General features: G+C 39.8%; 1 protein-coding gene across 2 annotated transcripts in view; it reads left to right on the top strand.

Annotated features, from left to right (window-relative positions):
* Positions 1-19,273, top strand: part of RAB28 (RAB28, member RAS oncogene family) — a 53,897-nt gene that overhangs the window by 19,901 nt on the left and 14,723 nt on the right. For both annotated transcript variants that reach the window (XM_082238613.1, XM_082238614.1), the window contains exon 4: positions 991-1,120. In XM_082238613.1, coding sequence (XP_082094739.1) covers positions 991-1,120 — 130 coding nt within the window. The remainder of the gene's footprint in view (positions 1-990; positions 1,121-19,273) is intronic.

The raw sequence follows: 19,273 nt of genomic DNA on the forward strand, positions 1-19,273 counted from the left end.
CAGACTAACATGGTGATGAGAGTCCAAAATCTGAGTCATTTCATATTCCTCCTCTTCTTCCACCATTACCAGCGCAGGGGGCATCTCCAAGATGCCACCCAAGGATGCTTGGCTGCAGAGGGGGATAAGGAGTGAATGCTGGGGGCATCCACATAGACAGGAAATGATCCTGAAATGCCATGGTGCTGATCTGTGCTTCAATTTGGAAAGGTCCTAGATGATGAGCATCCATTTTGAGGGAAGATGATGAGTGAATAGTTGCACTTTGAGTTTGGTGCCCTTTGGGCAATGTTTACTTGCAATTTCTTTGGATGCAGTTTTAGCCCAGCCCAGGTGCTCTTGAAGGAGTTGATGCATAGTTGGAAGGTCTTGGACAAAGTATTTTGTGGTGGGGATCGGAGAGGGGGGCAGGGTCAGTCAGAGGCTTGTGGATGGTTTCCATAGTTGATGGGGAAAAAGGGACTGCTGGGTGGAGGGGGGGACTCTTCAAGGGGAAGCATTGTGATCCAATTGTCTTGTTGAAAATTTATACAGCAGTGCAGATATTTCAGTATTGTGTTGGGTCTGTTCTGTCTGACTGTCGTCTGTGGATGATGGGAGGAAGACTACTTGAGCTTGATACCCAAAAGTTGCAAGTAGACTTGCCTCCCAAATGAGGATTTCAGTGTAGACACCTCAGTTATTCTTCCTCGTTTGTCAATTACTTTGCTTCAATGCAGTTTCAGCTAGTATGATTAGGAGTGCAACATAACCCTTAAAATAAAGGAAACTCTTATTCTTTCAAGAGCTGTCTCTTATCTAGAACATTGTATTTTAGAACATTTTCTGTGTATGTGTCATTTTAATGCTGGTGGTGGGGAGCTTGTATGAATTAACATTGAGTAAGTGTTCAGCCTGTCTCATTTCTAAGTTCTCATAAAGATAGATTTTTTAAATATAAATTTAGACATCTTAACATACTGTGCTTTATATATATATTTTGCTTCTCAGGCTGTCCTCCTGGTGTATGATATCACCAACCAACAGAGCTTTGAAAATGTAGAAGATTGGTATAATGTTGTAAAGAAGGTCAACGAAGAGTCAGAAACTCAGCCACATGTGGCTCTCGTAGGCAATAAAAGTAAGTTGTTGAACTGTTGTTTAGCTGGAATGTTTTGGTGATCGAGCTAAGATGCAGGTCAGCAGTATAATCCATATGCACAGATCTGCAGTACAACTATGTGAGCCTCAGTGTTGCAGGCATTGGTACATGTGTGGTCCCTTCTATTTTACTGGCACCATTGTTCATTGATTTTGGCAGGCTCTGGCCAGTAGAATGTAATATTTCATGCATTAGACCAAATGGGGGTGCTATGTTGTGACAGCAATCACAATGTTTAGTCTGCTGGGGGTTATCACTTCATGGAAATAACCTGCTTCAGTGATTAGCAGCATGACATTACCCATAAAACTTGGGAAAAGTTGCCAGTATGTTTTCCTTATTTTTCTTATACAAAATGGTTGCATTATTCATCTTCTTTTTCTTAAACTGTGCTCAATAAACAAAACATAGCCTTAATTCCTAATAATAAAAATAATAATCTTTTGAGAGATGACTATAGCACATCATAATAAGGAAAACAAACAAACAAACAAACAAACAAACAAGCCACTACCATGAGGAGCTTAACAACATAGAGGCTATTTAGTGTCACGGGGGCAAGGATAGAGTGATGGGGCAAGAGCTGTGTGTTAAGTCACAAGAACACTGTCAGGAGCCTAATTTCTCCTCAATCATTTTAGCAAATACTAAGGTTTGGTATTGCCCTTATCAAACAAGGTATGGTCAATTGACTAGTCAAATATTGATCATGTATTTTAAAGTAACAATTTTATGAGAACAACAGAAAAACGTGTTGTTTTTTTTAACTCTACAGATATGGCAATTGGCTCATTGCAGAAACAAAGTAATTTCATGTGTCACAATATACAGTACAGTGGTGCCCCACAAGACGAATGCCTTGCAAGACGAAAAACGCGTAAGAGGAAAGAGTTTTCCGTTTTTTGACTCGTTCCGCAAGACGAATTTCCCTATGGGCTTGCTTTGCAAGACAAAACGTCTTGCGAGTTCTTGCGAGTTTGTTTCCTTTTTCTTAAAGCCGCTAAGCCGCTAATAGCCGCTAAGCCGTTAATAGCCGCTAAGCTGCTAATAGCCGCTAAGCCACTAATAGCCGTGCTTCGCAAGACGAAAAAACCGCAAGACGAAGAGACTCGCGGAACGGATTAATTTCGTCTTGCGAGGCACCACTGTAGTACCTTGGTTGTCGAACAGCTTGGCTCCTGAACAAATCAGCACCCAAACGCCGCAAACCTGGAAGTGAGTGTTCTGGTTTGCGAAGGTTTTTCGGAAGCCGAATGTCCAGCATGTCTTCCACGTCTTCCGATTGAGTGCAGGAAGCTCAAGGAAGCCTTGGTTTTCAAATGGTTCTGGGTGTCGAATGGACTTCCAGAATGAATTAAGTTAAAAAACCAAGGTACTACTGTTTATTGTAAAACTTTCTATGTCACTGTTAATTACAGTAGATTCTAGAGTACTGCTCAACACAGTAGAAAAAATATTCAGTAGCTGGCCACCTGCAACAGAATAATTTAGCAGATTGAAGAGCAGCCAAGTAAAGAGCACAATAAGTGTTATGTAACTTACTATAACGGCATAACAAATGTGAATCATTCATGGGGGAAAAATCTGTTTGGTTTTTATCCTGAAACTCTAGGCTCAATAAATACAAATGCAGTATAAATAAATAAAGTGTGGATAATGAAATGAAAGCAGAAGGCAACACTGAGGCTTAATTCAGTACCTTCAGTTATTTCAGTGGCTGTTTTCTAGATTGCAGTCCAGCCCTTCACAGGAGCCTTACAGAGCAGATCATGTACAAGAAGGAATTCTGAGCCACGACCTTTGCCATTGACCACTTGTATTCCTGTACCTCTTTGAAGATTCCTGCAGTTGTAGCAGGTAGCCAGGAAGAGAAGCTTTGCTTTGCTGTTAGGTTTCCCTCTTGACAGCCTCAGTGCTGAGGGGCAAGCAGCCCTCCATCGTTCCTGCCCTTGACATCATAGCGCAATGCAAAAGTAAGCTGTCACGGACACAGTGACATTCTTGCTTTCATAGGATACTTGGCAATGTTTGATTATAGTCAAATAATAAGTGGTCAATTTTATAGTATTTCATTTGTAAGTTGACTGAAATGCCAACGCTAACAAATCGTTACATTTACAGACTGGAAGATGCGCACTGTCTGCATTTATCACTGGAAACTTTTTAGAAAGTTATGTTTGCTTAGGTTTTCTTTCCCCTCCAAATTCCACAAACGATTGGAGTGAGGCTACAGAAAAGGCAGAATGCCCAGCCATCACAGTCCCTCCTAACTGCTGCATGGTGCAAATGTATAAAGGCAGCTTTTGATTTTCTTAACTTAGTTATTTGAAATAAGTGAATATTATTAATATGTTTATAGTTCTGTTCCCTGTGTGAAGTCTTGTTCAAGGGCTTTCAAATGTTATACTTCATGCCTTTTGTTTCCTACTGTTATCAAAGCACTTGAAAAAGCTTCATACAAATTTGCATGAATGTGATTTTCACTATGTAGAGTTTGTTCTGTTAATTTTGCACATCACTCAATGGTAACATTTTTTCTTGTGGTGTATAGAGTGGTGACTGTGTGTTTTCTTTAATTAGAATCTGTTTCTTCTTTTCTGCTTATAGAATCTTAGTACCAAAACCAAGTAGTCCACTGTCTAATAAGAATTAACATAGCTCTGGGTGCCATTTTAAAATGCACATAAATCTCAAGAGTACCGGGTAACTGTTTTGTACAGACACAGCACATACTTGATGGCCTGTCATGATTTTAAATGTTTAAGGGGGACGGAAAGTATTTATACCAATCTTGTGGACTTTCAGTTCTTGCAACTTCTGTGGATAGTTGCGATTCTGACATAATTGAACTGTAAAAATGGGAATACACCTAAAACCCCAGTAGGGTATTATTTCAATTTCTGACCTTAGGATATAGAGTAGCTTTAGAAGGGATGTAAATAACAACTTGGCAATATTAAATTTGCTTAACATCATTGTCATCAAACTTTATTATGGTTGCAGACCAGCATAAGTTACAAACATGCAAATAAATAAAATACATAAGACTTAAAGAGGAGAGGGATAAAAGCTAATAGTTAAAGTGGTTATAACTCACATGAACTTAAAGCAGACAGAGACAAAAGACAAGTGGTTGAAAGCCACTATAAGGGAGAAACATGAAGCAGCACAGGCGTTGCATTATTTGCTTAACAAATTAAGTAATGATTTAAAATTATGAAGTTCAAGCTATATGGACCTGGGCTTCTCTTGCTCTGTACTACCTGTACTACCCTGTGCTCATCTGGTACTACTGCGAAGAGGAATTGGGAAGGTCTTGCTTCCATTTTTTCAACTAACTATAGCTTAAAGCCGCTGGGAGAGATCATCAGGGGGTTTGGGCTGGGTGTTCATCAGTATGCAGATGATACCCAGCTCTACGTCTCTTTTAAATCAGAACCAGTGAAGGCGGTGAAGGTCCTGTGTGAGTGTCTGGAGGCGGTTGGAGGATGGATGGCAGCTAACGGATTGAGGTTGAATCCTGACAAGACAGAAGTACTGTTTTTGGGGGACAGGGGGCGGGTGGGTGTGGGGAACTCCCTGGTCCTGAATGGGGTAACTGTGCCCCTGAAGGACCAGGTGCGCAGCCTGGGAGTCATTTTGGACTCACAGCTGTCCATGGAGGCGCAGGTTAATTCTGTGTCCAGGGCAGCTGTCTACCAGCTCCATCTGGTACGCAGGCTGAGACCCTACCTGCCTGCGGACTGTCTTGCCAGAGTGGTGCATGCTCTAGTTATCTCCCACTTGGACTACTGCAATGCGCTCTACGTGGGGCTACCTTTGAAGGTGACCCGGAAACTGCAATTAATCCAGAATGTGGCAGCTAGACTGGTGACTGGGAGTGGCCGCTGGGACCTGAGAGATGTGCATTGGCTCCCAGTATGTTTCTGAGCACAATTCAAAGTGTTGGTGCTGACCTTTAAAGCCCTAAACGACCTTGGATGGTCATCTGTCATGCATACTTTAGTAGAAATTCCCGCATTGAAAGGGTTGGACTAGATCCCTCAAGATCCCTTCCAACTTTACAATTTTATCATTTTCTGATTTTGTATGAATACAGCATTTTAAGGCTTAAATGAAATGGTTCCTTCAGAACAAAGATAAACTTCTCTTCCTTTGCTTTTGTGTTGTTTTCTGTATACTCTGAGGTCCCATAATTAAGCTGTTTTCCCATTCCTACCATCCATGTTTCTCACCTTGTTTTATTTCCTAGTCTATTATACTTGCTTCCTTTGTAGTTCCTCTGCATCCAATGAATCAAACTTGCCTATGAAAGCATTTAACTGCAATAAACCTGCTAATCATTAAGATGCAAGGAATCAATTTTTTGGCATAGCAACATGCTGGAGTCAGTAATCTTGGAATCAGCTGTCCAGATCTGGGCTGTGAATACAGCAACCTTTGATATACATGGTGACCATTTCGCGTGGGGTTCCGTTCCTGGCGCCTCCATGTGTTGGCGGAGCACGTATAAGTGCGCACAGCCCCATTCTGCCCTGGCCCCATTCTGCCTTCTTCCTGCCTCATTGATCGCATGTCAATTGGACACACCTAAAATGGTTGCCCCCTGTATTACACTAGCAATTTACTGGATTTAATTGAGCAATGTATGGGGCTCTCCTGCCCTCCCACTCCACTTACCTTGAACTGAGTTACATGGAGTGCTAAAAGTGGATGTTTAACTTTTGCCGTACTTTGATTTGTTTGGCCTGTGTGCAATGGGAAAAAATAAAATGACTAAGTGTAAAAATTAATAACCTGATCCTATGTGTGTTTCTTTGGAAGGAAGTTCCACTGGTTTCAGTTGTGATTGCTCCCAAGAAAGTGTGTGTAAGTATATACCCTTATCTGAGCAAGTACCATTGAACTAAGTGAGGCTTACCTCTAAACAGACACACATACCGAATTTTTCGCTCCATAAGACACACTTTTCCCCTCCTAAAAAGTAAGGGGAAATGTGTGTGCATCTTATGGAGCAAATGCAGGGGGGAGGCAGGCGGGAAAAGCCCCCAAGAGCCGCACACAAGCTCCGTGCGGCTCTTGCGGGCTTTTCCCCAGGAGGGAGAAGGGAGTGACGCGGCCAGTCAGTCCCTTCTCCCTCCTCGTAGAAAAGCCCGCAGGAACCGCACGCTCTTTAAAGCAGCTCTTGGGTAGCCCGCGAAGCCTCCGCAGGGCAGCGGGATGAAGGCTCCCTGCTGCCCTGTGGAGGCTTCGTAGGCTACCCCAGAAGCCAGAACAGCTAGAGAGAGCGCTTCCTCCACCTCCTGCAAAAGCCCCCAAGAGCCGCACTCCCTTTAAAGAGCCACGCGGAGTGTGTGTGTGTGTGGCTCTTGGGGGCTTTTCCCCGAGGAGGGAGAAGGGCAGCCCGTCACTCTTTGGGGAAAAGCCCCCAAGAGCCACACACACACTTTGCGCGGCTCATGAAAGGGAGCGCTTTGTATGTATGGGATGCATATAGGCTCTGCTCAGCGCTCCCTTTAAATAATATTTTTTTTCTTGAATTCCCCCTCTAAAAACTAGGTGCACGTTATGGTCAGTTGTGCCTTATGGAGCGAAAAATATGGTAGATTTCAATCTAAATTGCACTATAAGTTTCCCAAATTACCTGCTAAAGACCCCCCCAAAAAACATTTCCTCTGGTATGTGATAATTTTATATTTCAGTCTTGAAATAAATTACTAGGGTGGCATACAGTACTAAAAAAAAAATGCAACAACAGTATTAAAAACATGAGAAGGACAGTACAGTGGTACCTCGGGTTAAGTACTTAATTCATTCCGGAGCTCTGTTCTTAACCTGAAACTGTTCTTAACCTGAAGCACCACTTTAGCTAATGGGGCCTCCCGCTGCTGCCGTGCCGCCAGAGCATGATTTCTTTTCTCATCCTGACGCAAAGTTCTTAACTTGAGGTGCTATTTCTGGGTTAGCGGAGTCTGTAACCTGAAACGTATGTAACCTGAAGCATATGTAACCCGAGGTACCACTGTACTTATATTTTTCACATGTCACTGGAATTTTGTTCCCATCTCCTTTTGTGTACTTCCAAAAGGCATGCTAAGAGCATTCACTTCTAGCTGCATTCATTCCCTTTGCAAAAAGTGAACTTCCTCAAAAGTTGCTGTTTCCTTACCATGCTGTCAGATAGAAAATTGATTTGACTGGACAACTGAGCTTCCGTTATGCTCTGAAGGTTTTCTTTTCACTATCCACTTGTTGGAGGTCAACTGCTTGATACGAAGTGGTCAGCCATTATTGCGGGGGGAAATGATGCTTAGAAATGCTGCAGAAAGTTGTTCTAATGAATCAATCCCATAAATATTTTAATTGCATTGCAGTCAATCATTATGTTGCCATGGCTCTTAGAAGATGATGTAGCTGCTTGCTCATCATTATCCAGTGTACCTAGAACTGATCTTAAGGACTTTCCTTTCTTCCACTACAGGCTCCCCATCCCACCCAGTTCAGAAAATAAAAGAACAAGTTATACTAATTTCTATTTAATACCAATGACTACTATGGCAAAATATTTTTGTTACATAAGGTTTCCCCCTATTGGTTCCTTGATCCTGACAAACTCAATCAGTGTTTCTTCCCTTTATCACATCTATAAGCAAAACATGCAAGTGTCAAGTCAACATTCCTGCTGGATAAATTGTGACCTAAAATTAACCCAGACTGCATAGGAGCTGCTGTTACTTGATTTACAGCTGGCTGGTTAGCCTGAGGGCAGTTGTTATCAGCAACTTGTAGAAGGGGTAGGAATTATCGGTCAGCATTGTAGGGTGGATGGAAGAATGATACCTTTTCTCACAGATATTATCCAGATCCTTTCCTAAGCAGAGTCCAATAAGTCAGGTTTTTAAACAGCCATTGTGATGGATGGGCCTGAGAAGAGAGTGCATCAGTGCTAATTAAAAATGTTGATGGTATATTCGACTGAGTGATGATTAATTGATGCTGGAGTGCTTTCTCTGAGCAGGAAATGTTGTACTGTTGTAGTGTGAAGTTTAAAGGTTACATTTTAATGTAACTCATAAGGTTAATGCATTGAGCTGCCTGTTCTATTGGGATAACTTAATTGCTCTTAAAACTGTAGAGTTTAGTTAATTCTAGGTACTCAGTAAAAATTTACTAATTTCTGCACAAATAAGCTTAGGAGTTTTCAAGTACAGTGGTACCTCGGGTTACATACACTTCAGATTACATACGCTTCAGGTTACAGACTCCACTAACCCAAAAATATTACCTCAGGTTAAGAACTTTGCTTCAGGATGAGAACAGAAATCATGTTCCGGCGGCGTGGTGGCAGCAGCAGGCCCCATTAGCTAAAGTGGTGCTTCAGGTTACAAACAGTTTCAGGTTAAGAACAGACCTCTGGAACAAATTAAGTATGTAACCAGAGGTACCACTGTAAACTGGCTTGTAAATGCTATTTTTTGTTTGTACTGAGTAATGAATTTTTACACTGTGGGATAAGACAGCACTACGCTGGATTTCGATAGGTTAGGATATCCTCAAATGCAGCTTAGACTCCCTTGTTTTATAAAAGATGAAAACTATAACACTTCTGTGTAAATGTATCATACAATAATGTTTTGGATATCTACAGATGAGTTCTTTAAAACTGATATCTGATTTGATTTTCTGCTCCATTCCACAAATTAAAGTCCCAGCGCAAATTCCTAGGTTGCAATTTAACATCAGTATACTGGCTGGAATCTAGGGTCACAGATTGGCTTTGTTGGGAACCCTAGCCCGCCGGAGATCACCAACCAGTGCGACCAAGGCAGTTTCAGTCCCATGGTGAAGCCTGAATCCCAATGGGAAGGGATCCAAATGGTCCGCATCCTCCAGGCGTGCTTAGAGTTGTTTAGCAACCACCCGCTCAATCACTTTGCCCAAGAATGGAAGATTTGATACTGGGCGATAGTTGGCCATATTGGCCAGGTCTAAAGATTTTTTTTTTTTTAAGATGCGGTTTAATGACCGCCTCTTTCAGCAGGTCTGGGAAGGCTCCCTTGCAGAGGGAAGCATTCACCACCCCGCAGAGCCCATCGCCCAGCCCTTCCCGGCTTGCTTTTATTAGCCAGGATGGGCAAGGATCAAGGAGACAGGTAGTTGGTTTCACGCATCCAAGCAGCCTGTCCACATCCTCGGAGGGAACAGACTGAAATTGATCTAACCTTAGAAAGCATGATATGAAGCATGATGATGTTCATAGAATGATCGGATTCATATGGTGGTGTTGATATGTTTATGAAGGATGCAATCCAACAAAGTTCTCCTTTGGAAGCTCCATTGATTATCTCTTGTACAGTTCCCATTCACTTTAATGGGGCTTGTACAGGAAAATTACCCAGTAGATTGGACTGTTTCCAATATGAGCCTTTCTCACACTAGACCCATGGCTAACTTAGGTCCGCTTATTTCAATGGGTCTATTGAATATAAATTAGTTGGAGGCAACCCATTGGGCTTTTAACAGCAACAATAAGTCTAAGAAGCAAATTTGCTTCAGAGTTTGGGATGATATTCCTAGATATTCCCAGTCCTGTGAAATACCCTAACAATTGAGATTCAGCTGGTGCCTTCTCTGCCAGTTTTTAAATGTCTGTTGAAAACTTTCTTATTTCACCAGGCCTATGCAGGCAAGTAAGAGTACATCCGCCACAATGGTCTACTGATGTTTGTTTTTGATTCTTTTGCTTTTAATTTGTCTTTCTTTTTTATTATTTTACTGTATGGCTTTATGTTTTTATATTGTAAACTGCTGTGATATATTTTTGATACGGCAGTATATTAATATTTTTATAAATAAAATAGATAGGTGATTCTACCTTTGTGTTTAAGTAGAAATATTTTCTGGCAGCATTGTTCATATTTGGTAATGTTACAACAAATGAAGAGCTTGTACCATGGAAAGCCGTTAATCTACTGTGGACAGAAGTGGAATATAGAAAAGGAAATAAATCAGAAAACACATGAATGTCTCATTCGGTAGTCAACTGTGAATAATATTGTGTTGCCTAACTGCACCAACTACTTTAAGAAAAAAAATGTTAGTTTCTCCAGTAGCTAGGTTAATGATTCTTGGCTTTAAAACAGAATGGTTCATTGTTATCCATCAATTAAAAGAAAATATTCTATAGTCCTTTTTATAAAGTTGTTGCCTATAAGAAGGGCATAAATAAGAGTTATAATTATTATCAGCTGAGCTTGGACATAAAATTACATTTTTGCAAAACACATTTAGCACGGTTTTGGATAATTGGCATTAACCCTGCACAGTGATTTGGCTTTATGGATTCAAGCATTATATGTGGTTGCACTGCTGCAGCAAAAGGTTAAGTATTAATGGAAAATGTTCACAGCTCTTTTACTCAAAGAAAACATGTTACTTGTAAGTTTTCTTTTGATTTTTACTTTTACAGTTACATTGAATGTCTTCATTCATTTAGCCATCCATAAAGCAAATATTGTTGCACATGCAGTGGATAATAAGTCTTTTTAGGACTACTTGTGTGGCATGTCACAGATCATTAACTGCAAGTAACCACCTGACTTGAGGGAAGTCTGGAAGCATCATTACAGTGAAATGAGCTTTTATTTCTGTATCACTGCAGCACATTGATTTGTAGGAATGTCTCCATTAGCTACTGTGGAAATATATCCTCACCAAAGGAAGCTGATGATAGAGGGTAACTAATGTTCGATTGTAAGAGGGATGTTAATACAGGGCATTTTGCACAGGGTTTGAAAAGGGGAGTGCAAATATCTTTAAGAATTTCTGCAAAACTTCTACATGCCATTAAGTATTTTTTTTTTTTACAATTGTTATTTTCACTAAAAAGTGAGTCAAATTTGGAACTGTAATAAAACTTTGCATCCAGTGTACAGTGTTGTTGCTTATGCTGCAAATTCATCTAATCTGTACACTCACTAAATATAATGTTTGTTTACTGATCCGGTGGTATGGCCATGTGTGTGTTGGGTGGGGAGCAAGGCAGAGGAGGGAGATGACCATCTACTCAAGAGAGTCTACTAATAACACTTCCCAGTGTTGTTACTTTGGACAAAAAAAATACATACTGAAAAGCAAATCCTCACAAAAGGATATTCTAATGCTCCTTTTCCAATGTTTATGTTCTAGCTTAACTATTTGATACGTTATTCACAACGCTTATAAGCAGAATGCAACTTTAACAGTAATGTTAACATAGAGGTTACCGACAAACCAACATGTGGGGAAGAATTACTTCACAGTGGAGGGTGTGTATGCTTTCCTGCATACTGCTTTTTCTCTTGATTCATCCACCACCCCTGCTCCCATCTTTTCTCTCCGCCAAGATCTTGAAATGTGCTTGCCACTCAAGTGGGTAAAATGACTGGCGGCTGAGAAAATGGTTAAGCACTGCCTCCTGTCCACCATTTTCCTCTGCAAAATGCTCACTACCATCACTTTATGTAAAAAGGGCAAATACAGGGTTTGGAATCCCTGTGTATGTTACTGAACATGTAGTTCTGGACTTAGCTGTTTCATCAGTGAATTCATATACTTATACTGTATCATTTAAATGTTCTTCTGTTCCATTTCTAATAACCTAATGGTTACAAACAGAACACAGTAGTGGACATAACATTACTTCTCTTGAATGACAAGCTGATATAGGTTCAAAAAGAGGCATAAGAACTCTGGGGAAGGTGTTTAAGAATCTGGTGACTTGAGCATAATTTGTCCTGGCCCCAGTTAAATAGTTTGATATATTCATTTTTCTACAGAAGTGTGTTTGTTTCTAGCTAGCATTAGTTCTTTTTCTACATGGTGTTTAGGGGAGCACCTCATAGCTTGATAAGTTAATATATGAAAAGCTGATTTTGGTTAGTACTTTCTTCTGTACATATTGAGTTTATGTAATTAATTATCATTCATTAATTTCATATTACAGTGTCTCATATCTTGCCAGTTTTCTTCTCAATTGACTCATCCTTGTAAGACATAAGTTGACCAGTTACTGAGTTACAATAAAAAGGAATATAATTAAGCACCTACAAATATATTGTTCATCATTTGGTCATATTAAAATTTACGCACAGAGCAGGGAAACATATTACAATTAATCAGTAATAAGTAAAATCTGTTGTGTAATATTTTCAGAACATTAGCTTAATTTTCATGGAGGACTCTACATTCCTTGTTTCTAGCATGCGAAGTGGTACTGCCTTTCTGCTCGTCATGGAACAAAGTTAGCCCATTTCTTGAATTCGGATACTAACTGACCCCTCACAAATTAGCTGCAAGTTTGTTAATTAGTCTTTGTGACAACTAGAAGTGCTTGAGTAATCTTTGCCAACTCTGATACAAACTGACCTGCAGTCTTGGGAGAAAGGAAATAAGCAACATGAAGGGAGGCTTATGAAAAGTCAGTGGTGATTTGTTTTTGAATAAGCTACCTGGGTATTTACTTATTTCCCCCTTTCCTTCAAAAGCTGACAACAGGGACGGCAAAGGACAACGTTCAGCGTCTTTTCTATGCTCTTGCAGAGTTACAGCACAAGCCCTTCCCCTTGTCTCCATGTATATATTGCAATTCCTATAGGAATTTTGAAACTTAGGTATGATACCAAAAGGAGTATCAATTTTGGGGCCTGGCAACTGTTGGAAATAGCATCCTGGGTAGAAATCTAAAGAGATTTTATTTTATTTTAAGGAATCAGATGTGATAAAAAATATATTTGATGTAAACGGAAATTTTAAATGACCAGGTAGTTTTCTCATTAGAAAACTAATAATTTTCTTAAGCTGTCTTCCTGATAGAAAGCATAACTGCAGACTCAGTGGACTTCCTTTGGTGTTTATAACTTAACTTCCAGTATAAGAACAAAGCCAAGCCAAAGATTTTCAGAGAGTTTGAGTAGCTGCATGCTCAGGAAGTTGATCACTTGGGCAATAATACAGGTTTCTGAGCACAGCCAGTACTTTTTCCAGCTGCTTTATGGTGATATCTTGAAGCTTAAAATGTAATCTGTATGGGTAAGCCACAAAAGCCACTTTATATTAAAGCAGGCCTGGACAGTAAATCACAACTGACCAGCTGGCACCACTACTAAGGTAATAAATGTATTTATTAAAAAATCTAATCAGAAGAATTATATTAAAAAGTAAGGTGTAATTTCTACACACCAGCAGATAGAATTTAAAAGTAAAACCGGGAAGTGTTCTAGATTAAGGCCCAAATTTATGAACATCTGTTCTGGCAGTTCCTGTGCAAAAGTCATGCTCTTCACAATAAAAGTGTGAAACATGTTTCTCTCCTTCTGCCCTCTTGCATTAATTGTGCTTTTCTGCAGTTCATAAACCTCTTGTTTGACCTTACATGAGTGGCTTTCCATCGTCTTTACACACTTGTTAAAGTAATTACTCTGTTATTTGCCAAAAAGCAAGTGCTGTCACAGCATCAGAGCTGTGGAGCAGTGCAAAGGGGGTGGCATGTTTCCATTTATTTATTTCAAAAATACGATATTCTGAGTAGTTCATGAGCTTTGAATATTTTTTCATTGTGAGTTCAAAATTATATCAGTGCTAAAATAATGCTAGAGATTGAACATTGATAGAGCTGTATATGTTGCTGCATTTTCATAGAAGCGCTTACAAGCGGAATAATTCTGCCTTCATAGGAATATACACTTTTCTTAAAAATAAATGCACTGTATGGAGCTGAAGGTAGGCTTGACCTTATATGGACAATGCTATCTGAAAACTCTGAAGTTAGGGGGTTTGCCAAATCTAGGGCCAAGGCTTCAGTGTCATATTTTCATGTTACTTATTCTTATAGTGGTAAATCAATGTAGGATACAGGCTCAGATTTAGAAAAGTCTAAAGAGAACATTGCTTTTGAAATAGGAATATTTACACAAGGTTAACTTTCCATTAATTAAACTAAAACAGCTGTTTAAGGCACCCACTTAATTTTTGTGGAACTATTTTATGTGTTTTTACCTCACTTCTTTCTCTGGATTTCTCTCCACTGGCATCAGCACAGCTGCATCGCCCATTCCATTCCCCCTTTAACCTCTATTTTTAATTAAGAAACTTTAAATCAAATTCCTTTTTTAAAGCTTCTAGCTTAGATTTGGGAAAATAAAAACTTCACATCTAGCCCAGAGGTAGCTGAACAGCTGTTTAAGAGCAATAAGCAAAAGTTGCTTGTAAAAAGAAAAGAAAAAGAGTTTTTAAAAGTAAAATTTCCACTTAGATAGGTTTCACCTATCCAAACTTCTTTAGTTTGAGTTAGCTTCATAACATCCACCCTCACCAATTTTTTATGCAAGAAGAAACAAGCATTCATGTAATAGCAATATCAAGACCCTTGCTGCTGCTGTTACTGGTTTTGTGACTAAGGATGCAATCCTAACACAATTTATCTGCCTGATTGAATTTGTTAGTTTAAATTAGGAATCTCTTTTCATGAAAACATCTTGAAATGATGAACAAGAAAGAACCAACCTGGTTCTTGAGCTGTTTTAAAGGAAATTTGCCAAAAATTGGACTTCTGACATGGGTTGCCTGGATTTTCCTGGATATTTCAGTGATTTCCACCCGGATACTGTTTCCGACTGCCGAATCCCAGCTATGTCCGGGAAATTCCGGACGTATGGCAGCCCTAGATAACCAGCCTTATATAATCAACATGCTTAAGTCTAATTAATGCATGAAGAGGTTAATACCATAGAGTAAGCTGTCCTGACCAGTGTAGTGAGGTCATTTCCCCTTACCTTGGGAGGAAATGGGTAATCAAGCCTATTGTTTTCACCTGCACTCTACCTGAGCAGCTTAGCATGCAAAGAGGTTTCAGCTGGTTGTTCCAATTCAGACACCCTTGAATTCTTATACCAATAATATAGGGTCTTTCACCACTTTGTAACTAAGCCAAGGTTTACTGCCTGTGCAACTTTTTCTGAATTCTGTATGGAAAAGCACACAAAACCATTTAAAGCTTATCAAACGTGTGGTCTTTTTCTATACCAGGGAAAGAGGGAAATTCTGAAACTCACTTTAAAGGACATATTTTAAAGGCCTAATAGCCTATATTTGCTTTGGTGCATATTTTGTGATTTTAAATCTCTGCTGAGGTTCTCTCGCCCAAAGAGTACTTGCCTCAAACTTGGATCTTGACATCCAGGGAATTCTTATCTATTTTACCTTGAACCAACAGTTTCAACTTCAATACAGGCCCCCCCACCCCCAGTTTCCACGCCTACCCCCAGTTTGTGTTCCTGGCCCTCGCTTCATCTGTTCAAACTTGTATTGAATTTACTTTTACTTTTTTCTGGTCCTTGTTGTGACTATTGTGATATGAACATAGGTCTATCCAATCTCTCTCTCTAAGCTGCATTTTATATTCCACCAAAGTACATTGCTAAAGCAGATAGATGATTATGGGGCTGCACTGTACTCTTATAGAATAGCCCAATCCTAAGTGGGTAACACAAGTATTTGTGTATCTGAAGAAGTGTGCATGCACACGAAAGCTCATACCAAGAACTAAGTTGGTCTTTAAGGTGCTACTGGAAGGAATTTTTTTATTTTGACTATGGCAGACCAACACGGCTACCTATCTGTAACAAGTATTTATATTATGTTGTTGAAAATTTTACTATTTTAAAGGCATCTTACTCTTTTAAACTCCATTTCCAGTCAGCTGCTAGATTAGGATGGATTTCTACAACAGTTTGGCAGCTGGTCAAGATACTCAAAGCACTGTACTGAAAAATTTATCAGTAAAACAAAGTGTTTGTAAGTATTGATTTGCATTTGAAATTCAGCTTAGAATTTAAGAAGTGCTGCAATTATTCTGAATATTGCCAATACATTTTTCTACACTTGATTGGTCTCAGGTTTTTTAAAATTCCCAGACACTATGTTTTAAAAATAATTGCTGTTCAATATTTAAAAATTAAACACTTAGTATGTTATTGGTACTTTAAACAGCTGCTTGTTCACTTACTATAGGGGAAAAGGTACTTTATCTTGGGACCAATCTATACTTGACATTAAGTCTCTGCATCTGCCATGTTCCATTCATATCTTTCTTTCTTCCCCTTTTTCCTGTATCCTCTACAGCCCCCTATAGCCAGGCTAAATTAGTCTTTGCTCTCTTCCACACACTCTTTTGCACTTGATCTGGCTGTTAGGAGAGAGACACTGCCACAGATGAGTGCCAAATTACAGTGCTGAGTCATAAAAGTAGAATTGGATAGCTATGATACAGAAAAGCAGCAGTAAATTGCATAGTAACATTGAGTAATGGCTTCTACTCCTGCGCCAGTCTTGTTTGTATGCTATGAAAGGTTTGGAACAAGAATGCAGATTATGACTTAATGCTAGACATTTATAATAGCAATAATACTAGTTTGGCCTGAAATTTGTAAAATGTAGTTATGTCTTAGGAGAGTAATTTGTTTGGTGCAGAGGTACAGAGGAGGAAAAATCTAAGCTATCCAAATCTTTATTACCTCTGCTGGAGATGGTGAATGAATAAGCTTGGAATGTCTGTGGAACCAAGTTGTGTTGGCACTCTTGGAAGTACGTAATTGAGAGCAGTTGAAAAAAGCTCCATAGGTCAGAACAGACTTTTTATGGATCTATTGAAAGGCAGTTGTGCACAGGGATACCTGTTGAAACTATTGAGAAACTGAAAAAAAAAACTTTAATTCAGCTGCATTTCTCCAGTACAAACTATTCAAAACAACAATAGCGCTATGCAGCTTACCTTTTTGCTTTCCGGTAGGGGATCACTGAAAGCATGGGATTTCAGTAAGTAAAGAGGTTTGCAAATGCAGTACAGAAGACATTCCATTATTTGCGTTTTTTCTTGTTTGAGAGAGAATATACTATAATTATTTGAAGTTGCAAATGCAGTAAAAGAGTGCTTGCAAAGACACTTCTGTGTTGGGGTGCCTAGTTGCTGGGGTGTGGGGAGCAAGCTAAATGTTTTAGGGAGGGGTGGCTATGTTCCTCTGATGTTGATGGCCTACAGCTCACTAGACTATTCAGGCTGCTGGTGATTAGCATCCAGCAACATTTGGAGGGCCACAGGTTAGCACTCACCGCAGTTTAAGCCAAGGTGAGCCAGAAGTTAAAATGTTAAATCAGTATGGATATGGATACTTAAAAAAACCTGAAAGTTCAAGACATTAAGTAGACAAAATAGCAACCTCTTCATAAAGACAGCTTGCAGATGAGGACTGTGTTGTAAGCCATCTGTCTTGGGAGACAATGGAGGAGGGTGCCTTTGAGTCAACAGCTGAAAGGTTGCAGCACCTGCTGTGGCTGTAGAGACTGATATGTGAGACACATATTTTGTTGCAGCTGGTGCAGATGAAGACATCCAGTTGTGCTGATGTAGATGCACCATGGCATTTCTTCTCTCTCTGCTCCTCTCAGTGGTCATTCCTTCTCTGGTCATTGCTATGGGTACATGACCAGGCACTGTAGTTGTCTGCAAGGGGTTCCCACACAACAAGGTTGATGTTGCCAGCCTTCATGGCACATTCACAGACATCTTTGGAGCACAGAGTTGGTCTGCCAATGAGTCTGGTGCCTGAAGCCAATTCCCTGTAGAGCATGTCCTTGGGGATCCTGCCATTTTCCATTCTGGGGGCATGACCAAGCCAGCCTAGACATCACACAGTGTCAACATGCTGGGGATGTGGGTTTGGGAGAGCACATCTTTGTTTGGAATTCTGTGCTGCCATGTGATATTCCACATCCTCCTGATGTAGCACATGTGGAAGGCATTGTGGTGTCACTCCTGACAGTTGTAAGTTGTCCACGACTCACTTCCATGAAGCAGCATGCTCAACACACAAGCCTGGTCGACCGTTCAATCTTGGCATTGAATGTTAGCATCACATTCTCCCCTACCCTTTTGGAGAAGCGAGCCGTTGTCATAGCAGCCTTGCCAATACACTTGTCCAGCTCAGCTCAATGGAGAGGTTGCTGGTTATGGAGAAACCTAGGTAGACAAAATTATCTACACCTCAAGCTTGTGATCATCAATGATGATGTGTGGAGTGCTAGCAATGTCCTGACCTGACCCAAGATGTTGGTCTTTGTCAAGCTGATTGCAAGGCAGCTTCGGCAAAACAGAGGACGACACCATGGTAGATTCATACCATATTGGATGCCTGTAAATTATGTGATCCTGAACACTTACTTTGAAATAAACTCTAATCTTTTTTAATAAAGCCATGCAGTGTTCTAGCAAGATAATGTTCTGGTTATTTAGAGGCAATAATTATTTTTTATTCTTTCTCACCATGGCTGGGTAAAGAGGAGAGGTAATTGATCCTCTTGGAGTTAATTTTTCCTCAGACATCGGTCACCTCTGAAGCATATCGTTTCTGTTTACCTATATTTCTTTGATAAGCAAAATAAAAATAAAAGTTTGCCATACTTTTCTTGTCAAATAACAGTTGTTTCCTCATAAAAATCATACTTGTGTGTGCTTTAATTTTGCTAGTTTCTAAATTGGTTTTCCTTAGGCCACACCAGCACAAGCTGTGACCTATATCAAGATGAATGCAACTGTTTGGGCGCATATTGTGGTCTGCCAAGTCCTTGGCCCTTCCTTCTCATTTTTGTAGTTTAGGCAGGCAGCATAAACAGGATGATTGTGCATGGGGGGGGGGCATGCATGGCTAGTTCGGCTTCGTGGGTTCATTTGGCAAACTGGTTGCACTAAAGTTTCCTTTAATGCCATAGTAGACCAACAAGTTAAAAGAAACATTGTTATATGCTTTTATTATGGCCTAAGTGTATTTTTAGAACACTAATATGTATATAATATGTATATAATTAAGCACATGTAAATTAATAAATCACAAGAAGGTTTTACTTGTCAGATTGGTGTGGCCTAATCTCAATAGCTCATTATTTAAGCATTATGTAACTTTATAACTTGTATGAACAGCTGCAAATGCTTTGCAGATAGATTATTTTTAGTTTTTCACAATGTTTTAGAAATTAATATACTTTGTGCTATATAGATTATCCAAGTATACAAACAATACTCAGGACTGCATTTAAATATGA

This window comes from Podarcis vaucheri (genome assembly GCF_965113315.1).
Source record: "Podarcis vaucheri genome assembly, chromosome: 9".
Taxonomy (NCBI): Eukaryota; Metazoa; Chordata; class Lepidosauria; order Squamata; family Lacertidae; genus Podarcis; species Podarcis vaucheri.